The following is an 18542-nucleotide window of genomic DNA, read 5'->3' on the forward strand; positions in this document are numbered from 1 at the left end:
TTCAACTAAAAGGTTTTGTGAATATATAGCGTTACAATTATTGACTTTAACTAGAGTTCGTTTCATTTAAAACTATTTTTTCCAATTGATTTTACTGTGAAACTGTTTGTCACGAAATGGACAGGAATGCACAAGAAAAATATTTGTTATTTTTTTCAAACTATTGATTGGAACAAACTAATCCACCGAGAAAAATAAACTATCATGTTTTGTAGTTTCAAGTAGCAATATTTGCAATATTAAACCAGATTTTCTTTTATCATTATTTCAACAAAAATATTCGTTGGGTGAAACTCAAATTTTATTATTTTTACAATTTTTTTCTCTGCGTGTATAAATATATGCTGCACAATATTTCTTTGCCAAGTTGATGCTTACCTGTGAATGAAACAAGTAGCTCGTCCAGTGAGCTGATGACTGGATTGTATATGCGTTCACTTGCTGGATTGTCGCTTTTGCATTATGTGTTGGTGAATTTCCTGCTGTCTGCGCAACACCGTGCTCGCTTGAGTATCTTATTTATCATCTAGCTATTGAAGAACCTAATCAGAGTGATTACCGATTTGAAATATCCCATGTATTTAGCAAATTTTTGGTCGATTTTGCCATTAAAAATGCCCTATACTTCGCTTCCCAAGGCTGGGTGTCAATTTAAAACATGCAAAACTAATCGCGTAACATTTTTCTGTCATAATTTTGAACGCTTATAACTCAGTCATTTGTTGATGGATTTATATAATTCAACAAACAATTGATTCGGAAACATTTAACTTAAACTTATGAGATAACTTTGAATTTTGAACCATTGAAAAATTGGTTTGAATTGAGTATTTTATTTTGGTTCTCTGGTAACTATCAGGCCAATTTAGAATTATCGGCGATAGATTTTTCGGATCTAATTTGCAGCGCTTGTTCCTCGATGATTTGTTAATGGATTTTCCTCATTTAAATGATTTCAAAGCTTCAACATTGTAAGCCTAAAAATGTTTTATTATGGCAACGGATCGGTTTGCATACTTAAATCTCCATTCCCATACGAACAAAACTGTGGCGCGCAAATGGATTCAGTATAAAGTTGTGTGATGATGATAATCATAGATACTTCTTTTTCATTATATGTGACTGAACAAATTTTCTCACCAGGAATTAAACGCTTCAAAAGATTCAAAATTAAATTCTGAAACTTATCTAAAAGCGACCTCCTCGGTTTAGTAGTATAAATGAGATCCACAGGCTCACATATACAGAACAATTAGATGCGAATTCATATAGTATCACAGATAAGCTCAAGGTAAGTTTACCTGCGATTTTACATGTATCGTTTGAATAGGAACCCTCGTAGAATTTGGTTAACCGCCAGTTTCAGTTCAATGATTATTTGCTTCAAAACAATAAGTGTCTGATCAGTCCGACACAGTCGAAAATTTCTTACGGTCGCGACGACAAAACAAAACAAACGACAGAAACAAAGACAATACAGTGTAGTGAACAATAGAGTGTACGAAATGGGCAAATACGATTTAACAAAGCCTGAAACTTGACCTACAAGACCAAATTCAATTTGTATTGATTTCAAGCGGTGCAAAGTTAGACCAGCACCAACCGAAATTAAAATCTTGCTCTAGGAACGAATACATCTAAACGTTAATGATGTAAGTGAGATTCAATTCAACAAGGCATCTAACTGTGTGTACATTATGTTCAAACGTGAAAGAGATGCAATTGCATTTGCTTCGGTTAATAATAGGGTGCACAATGTTAAATATAAAATCACTGTGCACATGGTGGACAATGCCATAGAAGTACGCGTGCATGACCTTCCCCCGCAGACCAGCGATCAGTTCGTTCCGGAATGTATGTCACAGTACGGTGAAGGTCTTTCCATCGAAAGGAAAGTATGGCGGAATTTTTCCCGGATATCCGGAATGGCGTGCGAGTGGTACGTATGCAGCTACGTAAAGCAATTCCATCTTACGTCATTTGTGATCAAGACGGGATACATCCGTGTAAAACGTTGATTACGTATGAAAATCAATTGGTTACATATCAGTTTTGTGAACAACCTGCACACTACGGCAAACCTTGCACTGAAACTGCGAAAACAAACAAAAACAAGGACAACCGCTCAACAACGGAAACTAGTGAATGCAGTGCTCCTGTTTCAAAAACACCTTCACCATCTAACCTGCAATCAATGTACAAAGCGCATCTACAGCAACTACCAATGAACCCAAGACTGCGATCAACAATGAAAACTAGGAAACGGAAACCACTAACAACTCCAACGATGTAGCAATGGATGATATGAGCCACGGACAAAATGACCTCCAATCTTTGCTAGAAGGAAATGGAAGGTCCACTCCCACTAGAAAAAGGGTGACAACGAGATCCAACAATAAAAAAATAATATTGTGTAACAAAAACATGGGTGAATCGGCTACGTAAAGCTTATGTATACGCAAATTGACCTGAATAAAAATTGTTATAAAAAAAACAAAATAAGCGTCTGATGGCTACACGCGTTGGAACTATGACAATGTTCATTCATGTGTTAATAACATCAAGTTACAATACGAACAAAATTCCGGATTTTTTTTGCGTATACATTCCGTATATTCCTAATATGTCAAAGCGAAAATCAATGTAAGTAACTTAATATTTTATGCGGACTGTTTCACATGTTTTTTTCCTAGTATTCTTGCCATATTTTTTACCGACACTTTCTGAAGATTATCGACGATTTTGAAGAAGGATTAATAAAATTACACTATTGCTGAGTGTAAACTACAACACAACATTTTTCGTTAAAATATATAAAATCATCTCTTGGATCGATTAACTGTTTTTAAAATTAATAAGGTTGTACGTTTCTCGTTTATTGTCATAAAATAAAATAGTTTCATTTGTTCTGGTTTAAATGTTTAGGTTGTTTGTATCTAAAATGGAGCTTTCAAGTAACTTTGAATTCATCATAATTGACTTCTAGTTAAAGGACGTTATTCAAAAACTTAACAATGTAAAAATTTGTGGAAAGGAATCAAAATTGAATAGAATCAATTATCCAGAAAGAATCTAAGTATCAATTTTATCATTCACTAACAATCTAAGCGCTTAAACTAGAGCAAGTTTGTAATTAGTCAATTGAATAAGTTTTTAGTTAAGTGTATCATCACCATTATCATCTTTATTTTTGTATTTATGATGGCGACCCTAGAAACGTTTAATTTTTAATGCTATTGTGCTCGGTCGTGCCTTGCATACAACCCTTTAATTTTCTTCAGAGTTACGTCCAATCACATCCAAAGTAGTTCAGTTGGCAGAACGATTTCCCCGGATAGGAAAAGGTTGAGAATTAATAATTGTCTCGGAGAATTTGTTTCGCCAGCTTTCGTAACTCGTTGTTTGCATTTCACCTGTCATATTTGTAGTCTGTCTTTCCGTTGGGTAATGGAAAAAAAAGTTCTACTTCGGGTGAGTTGTCTTGTGGCATATGTGGACAAAAGTGTCGATTTTTCATAGGGGGTTTTCTAAAAGTTTTTGTATCGCACTGATACAGAAACAGCTGACAGTTTCGCAACCGCTAGTAATTTAGGTTGGTAAATTACCTCACTTGAAAATTCCATGAAGCTAACGTTGAATAACGCCATTGTAATTGTACCGATCATCATTTCAAATATCTTTCAACACATAATTAATTTCAAGGTGCTTAAAAAAATAATAATTGACAAATACTCAAAAATACTTACAAAGATGAACACATGTTAAAATATTTATGGGGCTCAGTCGGTTACAGAGCTTGGTCTGAAATCTCGGTTACAGAGCTTACAGAGCTTGGTCAGACTCTCAGACCCAAAAGTAACTTTTTAAATCAATTATGGATTTATGACTCACAGTCTACCAATTGGAAAACATAGACACAAGTTTTAGTGTGAGGGATGTGCATGATTATATTTATCAATCTATCAGCTTGGTAACAACAATTACATTGAGTCTTTGTTTGACAGTTCTTCTCCATAGGAATCGCAATAACATTTTTTGAAACAATGGGGGAGAATGAAGCTTGAGTATGAGCTGCTGAATCCTATTCGAAATAACGATCTCGAGATAAAGACCTTCGGATGAAATTCTGAGTGAGTGCAGTATTCCTGTTGATCACCATCTTCCGGCATCTCGTATTGCGTTTAAACTTCAACAGTATGCATGCTAAGCTCAAAAGTTTGTGTCTTAATTAAATCGATTGCGTTGTAATTGCAAGCTGACTTCATTGGAATTCCAGTACAACTTTGTTGAGTACGCTTTGCCACATTCGACAAGTATCATACCTACTGTTTGATTTTGATATTTGCTTCTCGCCTGTGGAAATGGCAACCCGTCAAAATTTAGCTTGTGCATCGCGGAAATCCATACTACTCGGTCGCACAGGTCAAGTCGACATTTATGAAAGTGACAGGTTTGCCGGCTTACAAAAATGTGTTGACTCTGAATCGTGCGATAAGCGAATCAAGTCGGTCGTTCTCACAATAAGTTAATAAAGTTTGGCCACAGTGCGCAGGGTGATGAAAACTACATCAATACTTTCGGATTTTAAACAGTTTCCTGAACAGGAATATCCTACGTTTACTGGAAGAGAGTTTTCAGCTGTCGAAGTTCGTGAAGAAATATCTCGAGTGGCGAATAGACATCTCTTACTATGCCAAATCTTTCGGTTTCTATTTTTTCAAGCAGTACAAATGTTCTAAGACAAGAACCGTCCCAGGACGCCAAAGCTCCGCCAAATAGAAATATATATCGGGCATTGTCTAGTGCAATCTCAAGAAAATGCCACTGACTGTTTTCTGTGTGATACAGTTTATGGCAAACTGGAGTTTTCTACATATCGGAACTTATGAATACCTTTACTGTTAGCCTTTCTCAGATAGATTTTTGTTTTTGTGTTGAACCCTCCAAAATTGACAGTTTTGAGTTCATTGCCCACTTAAAATGAGGTAGTACCCACTGGTGGGCTGTAGGGACCATTTTGGGAATCACTGCCCTAGATTAATCGAAAGATATGGACTTATTTTTTCGAGCCGGAAGATGTATAAACCCTTTGAATATTGGTACTAATATTCAGCGCAAAAGAAAAAAATCTTTGAAGATTTCTGGAATACTATATTGCATTACTTTTCATTCCATTGATTTCAATGACTAATCATAGTTTACTGATCGAACAAATTAAATTGAAGAACCCTTGTCTCAAAATCATCTTCAATAAACACCTACTGTTTTCAAGCTTATTGTTATACTCCGATAATACCCATAACATCTTACCTCTGGCATACATATGTGATGTTCAAACATTACTGTTCGTTCATGATATCCTACATAACACCTCAACTCACCATAATTTACAGTTTCTAACTTTAACTCACTCTCGAACTACACGTCGTAGTAACAACCTGCTTCGCGTTCGCGCAGTCACAAACATTGGTCAAAGAAGGATTCTTTTTGTTGGTACAATAAAATATAACGCACTTCCACTTGACAGCCGTGCCTTATTCGGGGCTAGACTGAAGTATCATTTTAAGCATAGACTGAACGAGATATTTAATTAATGTAGTTCCTTAATTTATTCCTTGTTTTACAAACTGTCAACAGTAATTCATTCTTGTAAAATTTTTTTTAGTTAGCCTGTATCATTGTGGATCCCTTAAAAGGAAATCAATTCCACTGGGATTCCGCATCATGAAAATACAAACATCTCAGCGTATTGTAACGTAAGACTTTCTTTTAGTAGTATTTTGCCAGATTATTTTTTTTTTTTGAGCTGAGATTAGTTTGCGTCCACTACCAGGGTGCTTCACAAATTGAAGCTCTTTGGTGTGGGGGAGTGTGGCGGGCAAAAAAAAATTATTTCATTTTCCATTATCATTAAAACCATACTCCTTGAAAGTTATTCCCAACTGACAAACATTTAAAATGCGAAGTGAATAACGCGGTTCCTTTGTTTCCTCGACTTACTTCTAGATCTCAGACGCCAGTCAATTCATTTCTAATCTATTCGAAGAACATTTCTGATCCAATTCAAGTGCCACACCCTTTGTCAGCGAGAAAAACGAAAATCCAGAACCCATCATCTTACGCTCCGATCCATACCCCGGCGAAGGTCGTAAACATGTCAACTGCAATTGGTTCCTATCGAAGATTTACTACCAATAAAGAAAAGTTCAAGATTACTGTAGCCAAAATCGTTGCACTCGCCCAGGCACGTAATACATACATGGACCGGCCATTCCCCGAACGCACCCGCCAGTGCCTGTTGGGATTTGATAAATTGCAGATGCCGTCGGTTTGTCCCGCTTCGAAAATGAAAATGCCATTATCGCCTAAGACGGGAAGCGAGGAAAAATGGCGGCCATGTTGGTCTCTTCCATTCCCTGACAAGATTACGCAACTGCTGCTATTGTAAGGGAGGGAGAAAATGAAATACAAATAAAACAGAACAAGGGAAGGGAGAAATGTCGAAAACGCAACCATGTTTCCCTTTTAACGATCCTTTTCCAGAATTTCAAATTTTACGACTTTTTTGTCTTTCTCCCTGTCGGCTGCCACAGTTTTGGTTACGGGTTCCGAGGGTGGCACGGTTGCGCAATGCAAAGAAAGCGGTTTTCGCCGCTCTCCCCGGTTACCAACACGGGACCAGGACCAGGACCAGAACGGGAGGATGCGTTAGGGATTTTTTTTTATCTATCTTTTGTTTAAGAGCCAAAACTTAGTTATGGCTTTTCGGGTAATTTATGTTGATACGCAAGGCTGGCAAAAGGAACATTAAATAGTTTTTACATAGCATCGGGACAGAAATAGGAAACTGGAACCGGGCAGCTGAATATACAATTTGTGTGTGTGATTTGGTAGAAATGTTCTGTGAACGAGCTTATCGATGATGGACTTTCGGCACCTTGTGTTTTCAAATGGTACTCTGCGAATGGCTCCGTGAGATTATTTCTTTTGTCTTAGAGAATGTCTATGGGCAACTTTTAAAATAAATTGATTTTTCCATGTTTTATTATCATTATGGAGCTTATGTTAAGTATTTAAATTGCACTTTTGTCAATCCGCCCAATTATCTTATGGCGTTTTTCATTGAGAAACACTGGTGGCGTAGATTGCTCTGGTTTTGCACTTTCGAGCAGAAATGGCAATGAAACACCGTCAAAATATTGCATTTCTGCTCGAAAGTGCAAAATCAGAGCAATCCACGCCACCAGTGTTTGTCAATGAAAAACGGGATTAGAATGTGTTCAAATGTAGTATTGTTCATACTTTAGGTTTCGAGGATATTATCGAAAAGTACTAAAGCACGCTTTTATGAGTTACCCAAATGAATCTGAAAGAATTTGTTTATTTGTTTATTTAGAGCAGGGAAGCATCACCAAATTTTTAGCTCTCTCTCCAGTAGGTATAAAACCTCTCATCTTTTGTACCAACAGACGATGCATTTTCCCTAGATTACATTGGTTACTACTCCACACAAAATCATTCTTATCATACAAAAATCTCAGAAAAATAAATCCAAGTAACTTAGAGGCTTTTTCGATTGTGTAATCCACATGCTGCTTGAAGTTCATTTTTGAATGCAGGATCCTAAGGGCATATTCAGTAGTGTTCTAGTTCTAGATGCATAATTTATGTCAGTTACAAAATTTAAATCTGAATTTTATGACAAGAAAAACTGGCAGCCCTAGCAGTGTTTTACTCGTGTTTCAAATAAGGAGTGTATCGAAAAGTAGTTAGCAACATTGATTATTGAATAAAAAAGCGAAAAAAAACATATTTTGACATCAGTTTTCGATATATTGTAGAAAAATTACATTTTTATGCATTTCTCTGATTATAACACATGGATCAATAAGTCCCGAGATTAAAGCAGAGATGGCACTCGTAGTAAACCAGTAACCACTTCTTTCTAGAGTACTAACCTTTGCTTGAAACGGGTCAAAATTTTAAGTCGATCTGACCAGAAACAGCTGAGTTATCGAGGTTGGAGTAAAGTCGTTTTGTAGTTTGTTTAAAAAATGGAAAAAACTGAGTTTCGTGTTTTGATAAAACATTGTTTTTTAATGGGTAAAAATACCGTGCAAGCGAAACAATGAATTGAAAAATGTTATCCGGACTCTTGTCCATCAAAAGCAACGATTTGTCGGTGGTTTGCCGAGTTTAAACGTGGTCGTACCGACACAAATGACGCGGAACGGTCGGGTAGACTTGTGGAAGCCGTTACACCGGAAAATGTGAGTGAAGTGACAAAAATTATAATGAAAGATCGTAAAGTGAAGCTCCGTGAGATCGTTGAGATGACACAGATGCCATATGGAAGTGTATTTACTATCCTTCATGAAAAATTGAGCATGAAAAAAGTTTTTTCCAAGTGGGTGCCGCGATTGCTTTCAATGGAACAAAAACACCAGAGTCGATGAAAAAAAAAATAAAAATTAGAAAAACGTTGGAACCATTGTATCACCCTAAAAGGTGATTATGTTGATGAATAAAAAAAATTTGCAAAAAAGTTGTTGTTTTCATTGTTAGTCTCGGGACTTATTGATCCAATATTGAGATTTGGCAAGCTGTCATTACAGCAAAGTCGTTCAAGAATGGTATGCAGAGAAAGGGATCCAGCTTGTTCCGAAAAACTTTACACCCAACTGCCCCCAGTTCCGTCGTATTGAGAAATACTGGGCAGTCATGGAGAGGAGACTCAAGGCAAAGGGAAAGGTTGTCAAAGACATCAATCAGATGACGACCTGATGGAATCCAAGTAACTTAGAGGCTTTTTTGATTGTGTAATCCACATGCTGCTTGAAGTTCATTTTTGAATGCAGGATAACTCCTAACGGCATATTCAGTAGTGTTCTAGTTCTAGATGCATAATTTATGCCAGTTACAAAATTTAAATCTGAATTTTATGACAAGAAAAACTGGCAGCCCCAGAAGTGTTTTACTCGTGCTTCAAATAAGGAGTGTATCGAAAAGTAGTTAGCAACATTGATTATTGAATAAAAAAGCGAAAAAAAAACATATTTTGACATCAGTTTTCGATATATTGTTGAAAAATTACATTTTCATGCATTTCACTGATTATATTGAAGAAAATCCTAGTTTCTGTGAAACGCTCACACTTTTGACATGACAGTCTTCATTAAATTCTGCACAGTTACTTTTGTGACTTTCCTGGTGGCGGCTGTCCAGTTTTTATTTGAACTCCTGCATGTTTTGGGACACTGTACCTTCCTTACGAAAGTGCCGCTTGACTATTGCCCAATACCTTTCAATTGGCCGAATATCCGGGCAGTTCTGTGGGTTGATGTCCTTTTCTACGAATTGTACATTATTTTTTGACAACCACTGTAGAACGGAGTTGGCGTAGTGGGCTCAAGCCAAATCCGGCCAGAAGAGAGGAGGAGCCTTATGTTTTCTGTACAGTGGCAGCATTCTCTTCTTCAAACATTCTTCCTCGTACACCTTGGCGTTCATTGTGCCCTTCGTGAATAAAATCGACGACCGCAAACCACAGGTACTAATTGCTTGCCAGACCAACGCCTTCTGCCCAAACTTTTCCATCGCCCCCGTGGTGTCAGCGTCGTCCAGGTCCTGGTACACCGATTTAGTATAATATTGCGGGCCGGGCAGCGCTCGAAAGCCTTCCTTGGCGTAGGTTTCGTCGTCGATCAGAATGCATCCGTCTTTATTCTGTAGGATCCGGTTATACAGTTTTCGCGCTCTTGTTTTGGCCTGAACTTGCTGTACCAGGGACTTTTTCGGCACCTTCTGTTTCTTGTACGTTTTCAGGGAGTTCCGAACTTTGATCCGTTGAATCATTCCGATGCTGGTGTTGAACTGCTTGGCCTAATCCCGCGTCGACGCCGATGGGTTTTTCCTGATGTACTCAACCACTTTTAAGTCCCGGCCGGGCTGGCTGGGACCCGTTTTCCTACCAGATCGGGGCAAATCCTTCATGGAATACCGAACTTCTCGATAATATTTTTGACACTGGTGTTGTGCACTTTCACCCGTTTTGCAATTTCGTTGTACGTCGCACCACTTTCTGAGCACCAAGTGTGCAGAATTTACTTTCGCGTCTTATCATTGAAACGATAAACCGTACCGAAACCAATCAATTGCGCAGCTGTTATTGACATTTAAACAAACATGTCACCGCGAAACACGCTGCAAAAAATTAAGCCATTTCAGAGTAATAACTGTTTGAATGTTTCTAACTACTTATCGATACACTCCTTATACAAAAAATAGAACGGCATCGTAGAGCAGTTTTAAATTTGACAAAAGAACTGGTATAAATAAAACTAGAACAGCTTGCTGGGGATACGTTTGTTCTAGTTTCTGCTCTACTATAGATCTTCCATATAGAACTTCTAGCTGCTGAATTTGCTCTAAGTCATTAACGATCGATTCTCTTTTAAGAACGTTTTGTGAGATAGAGTAGTCAAATTTACCTATTGAGTGTTTTCGTGTGAACGACATAATTGAGCATTTCGAGACGTTTATAGTAATTCTATATACTCTGCACCTATTTGTAACGATGTCCAATTGTGACTGCAGGAATATAGCATCATTGATAGTTTTGATAAGATGGAAGAGTTTGAATTCGTCAGCAAAGGGTAATTTCTTGCATTTTAGCAAAGTATTCAAAGAATGTAAGTAGAGCAAAAATATGAATGGTCCTAGCTGACTACCCTGTGGAACTCCGAAGTTGACAGTAAATGGTGATGTAAAACGGTCACCGATTTTCACATATATTGTGCCCTGTTAGGGGTGAGCTAAGCCAGCTCAGAAAAGAGTCATTCAAAACCAAGTCAAAACCAGACCAGTGTCAAAAGCCGCAGAGAAATCGGTATATATGACATCTACTCGTAGTCGTGCTTGTAAGGATTGAATGATAAACGAAGTATATGGTATAAGATTTGAAGATGTAGATCGTTTCGACATAAAACCGTGTTGGCTCTCGGATATATAATTTGAGTAATTATGCGTGATATAGTTCAAGACAATCCGTTCGATTAATTTAAATACTGCACATAACGCCGCTATTCCTCGATAATTGGAAATTTCGTTTTTGAGTCGGTAATTGGAAATTTGTGTCAAAAATTATCCTAAAATCATATCCAAAATTATCCTAGTGAACAAAGTATGTTTTAAAGAGAATGCTTGAATGGCAAAAAAGGGATTTATCGCATCACTAGGTGGATTAAGACATGGTCCTTTTTTGAATAATTTTCAGAGGTTTTAGCCTTATACGCTCGTTTAATGTTACTTTAAAGTAAGTACAGTTTCTCTCACATTTACTGAAATATTTTTCCATTGATGATTTTTTCAAACAATTTTGGGATACACGAGATAATGGCAATCCGTCGATAATTACGTATGTTTGATTTTGAGCCTGGCTTAAAAACAGGTACTAAGAAGGAGGATTTCCATGTTTCTGGAAATATTCCTGTTCTCGAAAATAAGTTGAAGAGATGGTAATGGTGTTGTGAGTTCAGTTGCTAATTGTTTCAAAAATATTAGTGCTATTCCGTCAACAACAACCCTTTTCTGCGTTGAGGGTTTTAAGTGCTTTTATCATTGATTGACTCTGATGTCATTGGAAAGCTACGGTATGACGGAAAAGTAGTCAGGGGAAAGAAGGTTGTTATTTTTCAGTTTTGTTTTAGCATAGCTAAAGAAATTGTATATTTCGAAGAATGCTAATAGAGTTCTTATTCACTCGAAATTTTGGTTAATTAATGTGAAAGTTGAAATTATAAGAGCTGAATTCAAAATTGACGAGTCTATCACTTCAAAATCTCTATTTTGGGAACAACAATACCAGTACGAATATTACCTATAAGTACGCAAAAATCAGCTTTGAGAACATTGCTAAATTTGATCTCATTCAAATAGAAAAACAAAATCATGAAACAAAAGTCAAATTCTGCCTAACTTTGTTTCTTTTTCTGGTTTGATTTTCGGCATAAACGAATAAAATTGAAACGGACAGACGGGTGAACAAACGAATGAAAGTAAGAGTTCCTGCGATGCAGTGATTGTCATCCGTTAGCAATTAGCTGAAAGAGAATGTATCTCACTTTCATAATCATACATCTGCCATTTAACATTCTAAGTAGGCGCTGGAAGTGATTGAGCTCGGTGAATGGGATACGAATGATGGGTTGCTGCGAATTGGTCCGTGACGAGCTGTTTATGGAAGTAACTCTAGATTATGTGTTCGTAGGGGGTGATGTTTTTCAAAAATTACGAGTCATAGAAGAAATTGAAGGGTCTCTTTATCATATGAAAAATTACAAATGTATCGAGCGTACAGCGACCGAAAGACCTAACTGCATATGAAATTCTTTTTTTTTGTTTCGATTATAGAGGTTTTAACCTTAAGGTCATGCGCCTCTTCGGGCCAGAAAAACTTTCTGGCCCTACGTGCGGGGTTGGGAATCGAACCCAGGTGGGCTGCGTGAAAGGCATCGACTTACCCATTACGCTACACCCGTCCCCGATATATGAGATTCTCTTTATTCAACAACAACAACAACAACAACAACAACAACAACAACAACAACAACAACAACAACAACAACAACAACAACAACAACAACAACAACAACAACAACAACAACAACAACAACAACAACAACAACAACAACAACAACAACAACAACAACAACAACAACAACAACAACAACAACAACAACAACAACAACAACAACAACAACAACAACAACAACAACAACAACAACAACAACAACAACAACAACAACAACAACAACAACAACAACAACAACAACAACAACAACAACAACAACAACAACAACAACAACAACAACAACAACAACAACAACAACAACAACAACAACAACAACAACAACAACAACAACAACAACAACAACAACAACAACAACAACAACAACAACAACAACAACAACAACAACAACAACAACAACAACAACAACAACAACAACAACAACAACAACAACAACAACAACAACAACAACAACAACAACAACAACAACAACAACAACAACAACAACAACAACAACAACAACAACAACAACAACAACAACAACAACAACAACAACAACAACAACAACAACAACAACAACAACAACAACAACAACAACAACAACAACAACAACAACAACAACAACAACAACAACAACAACAACAACAACAACAACAACAACAACAACAACAACAACAACAACAACAACAACAACAACAACAACAACAACAACAACAACAACAACAACAACAACAACAACAACAACAACAACAACAACAACAACAACAACAACTAATGTGTTGGAGTGCCAAAGGAGTCAATTTCCAGCCTTTGAATCTACGCAAACATCTCAAAACTATTAAAACATTACTTGAAGAAAGTTTGGTTGGAAACATCAAAAGCATTGGAAAATCGGTTGTACAAAATAACTCATTAGCAGTTCGCCATTACCTGACAACCTCAAAGTAATTCGACAATGGGTTTAATTTTGGTGAATAAATAAGCGTGTGTCATTTTGGTCGAATACACCCGAATCAATTATCGAATTATCGAACATCCATCACTGCCTATTGAGCTAAATTATTAGGAACATTTTTTCGCATTTCAAACTTGAACATTGCTTCTTTTTTCACAATATTTGAAACTCGTAATGCTATAGCATATTAACCGAGTTCCTTGGATCAACTGAGCTGATAGCTTCTAATTTACGACCCTAATCAATGCCTCAACAAAAGCGCAAAACACATTACGAACTACCCAGAATCATCAGTGCACGCTACCAGGCTTAATTTCGGAAAACGGATATTTTCCTCGATAAGCTTCAACAATTTAGCCTTTTATTACCCATGGATTTTTTTCTTTCACGCCACCATCGAACTGCAGCCGAAAACCGAAGGACGCCCAAAGCTCTCGTAAAAACTTCTGCGCACATTTGGAACAAGTTTTGATTAGATTAGAAATTATATTCCTGCTCGGTTTTGCGTTGGAAGATTGCTTTTGCTTTTGCTTCTGCTTTTGATGGGACTTCGGTTTTATGTTGCTTCACGCTCGAATAAGATTTCCCAACCAGCATCCTTCACCGTTTCACCCACGACGGGCGGACGGACGGACGGTTGCTTCGTCATCCTTACAGCTGGAATCGCTGATGGTTCTTGTGCCGCACCAAGATTTGCCGGTCGTAATACCGGAACATTTTACGGACCATTTTCCGACCCTCCACAAGCGCGGCAAAAAACAATGAAACCGACCGACCCTTCGAGACTGGAAAGAGCATTTACTTACCATACATACATACATACATACATACATACATACACACAGCACTGTTCCTTCTGAATGGGCTGTAAGAAGGAGGGCAGCGTGTGCGCTCTTTCTTTTACGACTTTGCGCACCCCGAAAATGGCGGTATCGTAAAAGAAATGTTATTTTATGTCAGTTCCACTGCGCGTCGTAAAAGTTTCCACTGGAATGAGTCGGATGGGGGAGGTGTCTTCTGTTGTCGGAAAACACGGAAAATGTTTTCATTTTCTTGGCTGTTTATTACTTCAGCCAAAATGCAATTTATGTGGTAACTTGGTCGGTCTAAGCTTGCTGAAGATAATGAGTTTTCCATTTCGCAAATGCTTCTGGTCTCAAGTAATGAATTTATGGTATTTTAATTTCATCATCTTGCCGGAAACCTTTATTTTCCGTTTCGTCTTTCCTCGGAATAATAGGCTCGTTCCAATCCGAAAAAGTGCTCTATATTTCCATCAATCGCCACCTTTCAGAAGAACCGTTAAACTTCCTTCGATCGTCGAACGCGCGTGTTTGAAAAAAAGAGGACATGTAAGATTTTCAACTTTAACCAAGAGCATTAGGTCGGGCTTTTATAGAAGGATTCAAGAAAGAGCAAATTTTTTTATGAGGCCGTAATATAAAAAGAAGATTTTCTCGGTTTTTACGAGCACAAATTTTTATACGATCCAATCTTGGTTCCTTGTCTCGGAATGGAATCTTATCCTAGCTGAACGACTTGCAAAAGGTTCCGCTACTTCTACCCGGGAGACCAGAGTCTTACAGAAGCAGTTTCGATCGTAAAAGAAAATAGGGAATTCTTTAATGGTGCTACTGCTGATGTAACGGTTTTTATAGGGCGGAAAAGCTTCCAAGCACGGTTTCCAGACAAGCGGGCTCACAAAGGGGGAAAATACATCAATATCGTGTCGCCCACACTGGAGCAAATTCATCTCCGGAAAGGTGGAATATGCGCGTGTCACGGTTCAGTCGGAATTGACAACTGACGAAGAAAATGACGTGTGTGAAAATATTCAGTACAGAATAGGTCATTCGTAGCTCTTATTGTAGAGATAAAATAATAAGTGACTAAAATTACTCCCCCTGACTTGAATCACGATATCAATTAATATACCGGAGGTCTCGAAAAAAAATCCATGGGGCCGATATATTGGTACACGTTTAAAGTCGTCTCTGTCAGTGAGCTACTACACACTGTGTTGTATTCATCAGGCGAACGATAGAGAAGAAAAAGAATTGATGATAGCATAGCCACTGGGATGTGAGGCCACACATAGTGGCATGATCAAAACAGAACCTCTCCGACTGAGCTCAATTTATAAGCCAGGGTGCTTTTCTTAATCGGACTCCTTGCAATGTTGGAATTTTAACTTTCCAAATAAAAGGAATAGAAAATATCTTCCTAATCCATCTAGTGGTGTGATAATGCCTTTCTCTTTTCATTCAAATAGTCTCATTTTAATATACTGTTTTCATAAAGATAATTTCCGACACGAATTTGGGATGATAATTTATGCAGATTGAATTGATTAGTTCACAGAAACGGGCTTCAGCACTTACTTCGTATATCCGCCGACAACATTCTTCAAACCAAAAGTATCCGCAACAATACATTAGAACTAGATCATTGGACACTTTTCAGCTAAGTCCTTCATACGATTATATCTTCGGAACCGGAAGCATCTGAAACATGATTAATGATTGAATACACTAGAACTGTTGAAATCGCTTAAGCAATCGCCGAGAACATTGAGCGGATGTACAGGGTCCGGCACTCGAAGTGTAACCAATTAAAAAGGCCATAAATTCAGTTTGGAAAATTACTTTTACTTAATTCAAAGTACAAAATGTGTAAAAATAATACAAAATTCAGAATCAATTCACTTTTGCTCGATATGACCACCTTTTGCCTTGACTTGATGACTTGAGAGAGCGAAGGAGTTGCTTCGTTTTGCCGAAAGCGGTCAATTTCCGAACATTGTATTTTCTGACGAGAAAATTTTTCCAATTGAGCAATTCGTAAACTCTCAAAACGATAGGGTTTACTTGACCGACCGTTCATACGAGAATTTGAGTCATCGATTGGCCACTAGGATGCAGCACACGCAACAGATAATGGTTTGGGCCGCTGTAACCGCAGATGGGCGCTCTCCAATCGTTTTCATCGAGCCTGGCGTCAAGATAAATGCGACATATTATCGGGAAAGTATTCTGGAGGTTGCTTTGAAGCCGTGGGCAGACAAACATTTCGGTGGCAGACCATGGACGTTTCAGCAGGACTCGGCACCGTCTCACAAAGCTCGAGTGAACCAAGAATGGCTGAAAAACAACGTTCCGAACTTCATCACGTCCACACAATGGCTCTCGAATTCACCAGATGCGAATCCAATGGATTATTCTCTTTGGGCCATTTTGGAGAGCAAAGACCGAACTAAAAGATACACCAGTCTCGAGGCGCTGTAAAAAGTTATTGTCCGCGAGTGGGCCAAAATACCTGCAAGTCACATTCGGCCAAACGAAGCAACTCCTTCGCTCTCTCAAGTCATCAAGTCAAGGCAAAAGGTGGTCATATCGAGAAAAAGTGAATTGATTCTGAATTTTGTATTATTTTTACACATTTTGTACTTTGAATTAAGTAAAAGTAATTTTCCAAACTGAATTTATGGCCCTTTTAATTGGTTACACTTCGAGTGCCGGACCCTGTAAAAAATGCGTTTCGTCTGTTAAGTCACTTATACCATCATATCTCCGCAACTGGAACTGACAGCCAATTGATCTTTGAGCTAGACTGCTGCCTAATAGTAGCTTTTCGACGAGCAAAAGTTTTTTGTAACCGCTTCAATCACCTCCGAAAAAAATTGTGCGGAGTGAAAAAATCGCGTTAAATATCGTTATCATTATATGCTCGGAATCGAAAGTAACAGCCAATTGCTCTTTGTACAGGGTGCTCTATCTTTTATGTTGATAAGTAAAATTCAAGACACGTCCGAGCACATAGTCTCCATAGTAAATAAAAAAATAAAGATGATAATGGTGATGATACACTGAACTAAAAACTTATTCAATTGACTGATTACAAACTTGCTATAGTTAAAGCGCTTAGATTGTTAGCGAATGATAAAATTAACAATTAGATTCTTTCTGGATAATCGATTCTATTCAATTTTGATCCCTTTCCAAAAATTTTTACATGGTTAAGGTTTTGAATAACGTCCTTTAACTAGAAGTCAATTATGATGAATTCAAAGTTACTTGAAAGCTCAATTTTAGATACAAACAACCTAAAGATTTAATAAACCAGAACAAATGAAACTATTTTATTTTATGACAATAAACGAGAAACGTACAAACTTATTAATTTTATAAACAGTTAATCGATCCAAGAGATGATTCTATATATTTTAACGAAAAATGTTGTGTTGTAGTTTACACTCAGCAATAGTGTAATTTTATTAATCCTTCTTCAAAATCGTCGATAATCTTCAGAAAGTGTCGGTAAAAAATATGGCAACAATACTAGGAAAAAAACTTGTGAAACAGTCCGCATAAAATATTAAGTTACTTACATTGATTTTCGCTTTGGCATATTTTGAATATACGAAATGGATACGCAAAAAAAATCCGAAATTTTGTTCATATTGTAACTTGATGTTATTAACACATGAATGAACATTGTCAAAGTTACAACGCGTGTAGCCATCAGACGCTTATTTTTTTTATAACACTTTTTATTCAGGCCAATTTGCTTATACATAAGCTTTACGTGGCCGATTTACCCATGTTTTTGTTACACAATATTATTTTTTTATTGTTGGATCTCGTTGTCACCCTTTTTCTAGGGGGAGAGGAGCTTCCATTTCTTTCTAGCGAAGAATGGAGGTCATTTTGTCCGTGGCTCGTATCATCCATTGCTACATCGTTGGAGTTGTGAGTGGTTTCCGTTTCCTTGTTTTCATTGTTGATCGCAATCTACAATCGCTTTGTACATTGATTGCAGTTGATAGTTGATTAGATGGTGAAGGTGTTTTTGAAACAGGAGCACTGCATTCACTGGTTTCCGTTGTTGAGCGGTTGTCCTTGTTTTTGTTTGTTTTCGCAGTTTCAGTGCAAGGTTTGCCGTAGTGTGCAGGTTGTGCACAAAACTGACATGTAACCAGTTGATTTTCATACGTAATCAGCGTTTCACACGAATGTATCC

At 37.5% G+C, this 18542-nt stretch overlaps 2 protein-coding genes across 2 annotated transcripts; both read left to right on the top strand.

Annotated features, from left to right (window-relative positions):
* Positions 1 to 12589: 12589 nt before the first annotated feature.
* On the top strand, positions 12590 to 12931 carry LOC131438814 (ataxin-8; the record flags this gene model as incomplete). The annotated part of the gene is made up of 1 exon (XM_058609108.1): positions 12590 to 12931. A coding segment is annotated over one exon (342 nt), but the record flags the coding sequence as incomplete, so codon positions are not given.
* Positions 12932 to 12967: 36 nt separating this feature from the next.
* LOC131438813 (ataxin-8) lies at positions 12968 to 13309 on the top strand (the record flags this gene model as incomplete). Its single annotated transcript, XM_058609107.1, has 1 exon — positions 12968 to 13309. A coding segment is annotated over one exon (342 nt), but the record flags the coding sequence as incomplete, so codon positions are not given.
* Between the last annotated feature and the right edge of the window lie 5233 nt (positions 13310 to 18542).

The sequence above is a fragment of the Malaya genurostris genome, chromosome 3 (assembly GCF_030247185.1).
Source record: "Malaya genurostris strain Urasoe2022 chromosome 3, Malgen_1.1, whole genome shotgun sequence".
Lineage (NCBI taxonomy): Eukaryota > Metazoa > Arthropoda > Insecta > Diptera > Culicidae > Malaya > Malaya genurostris.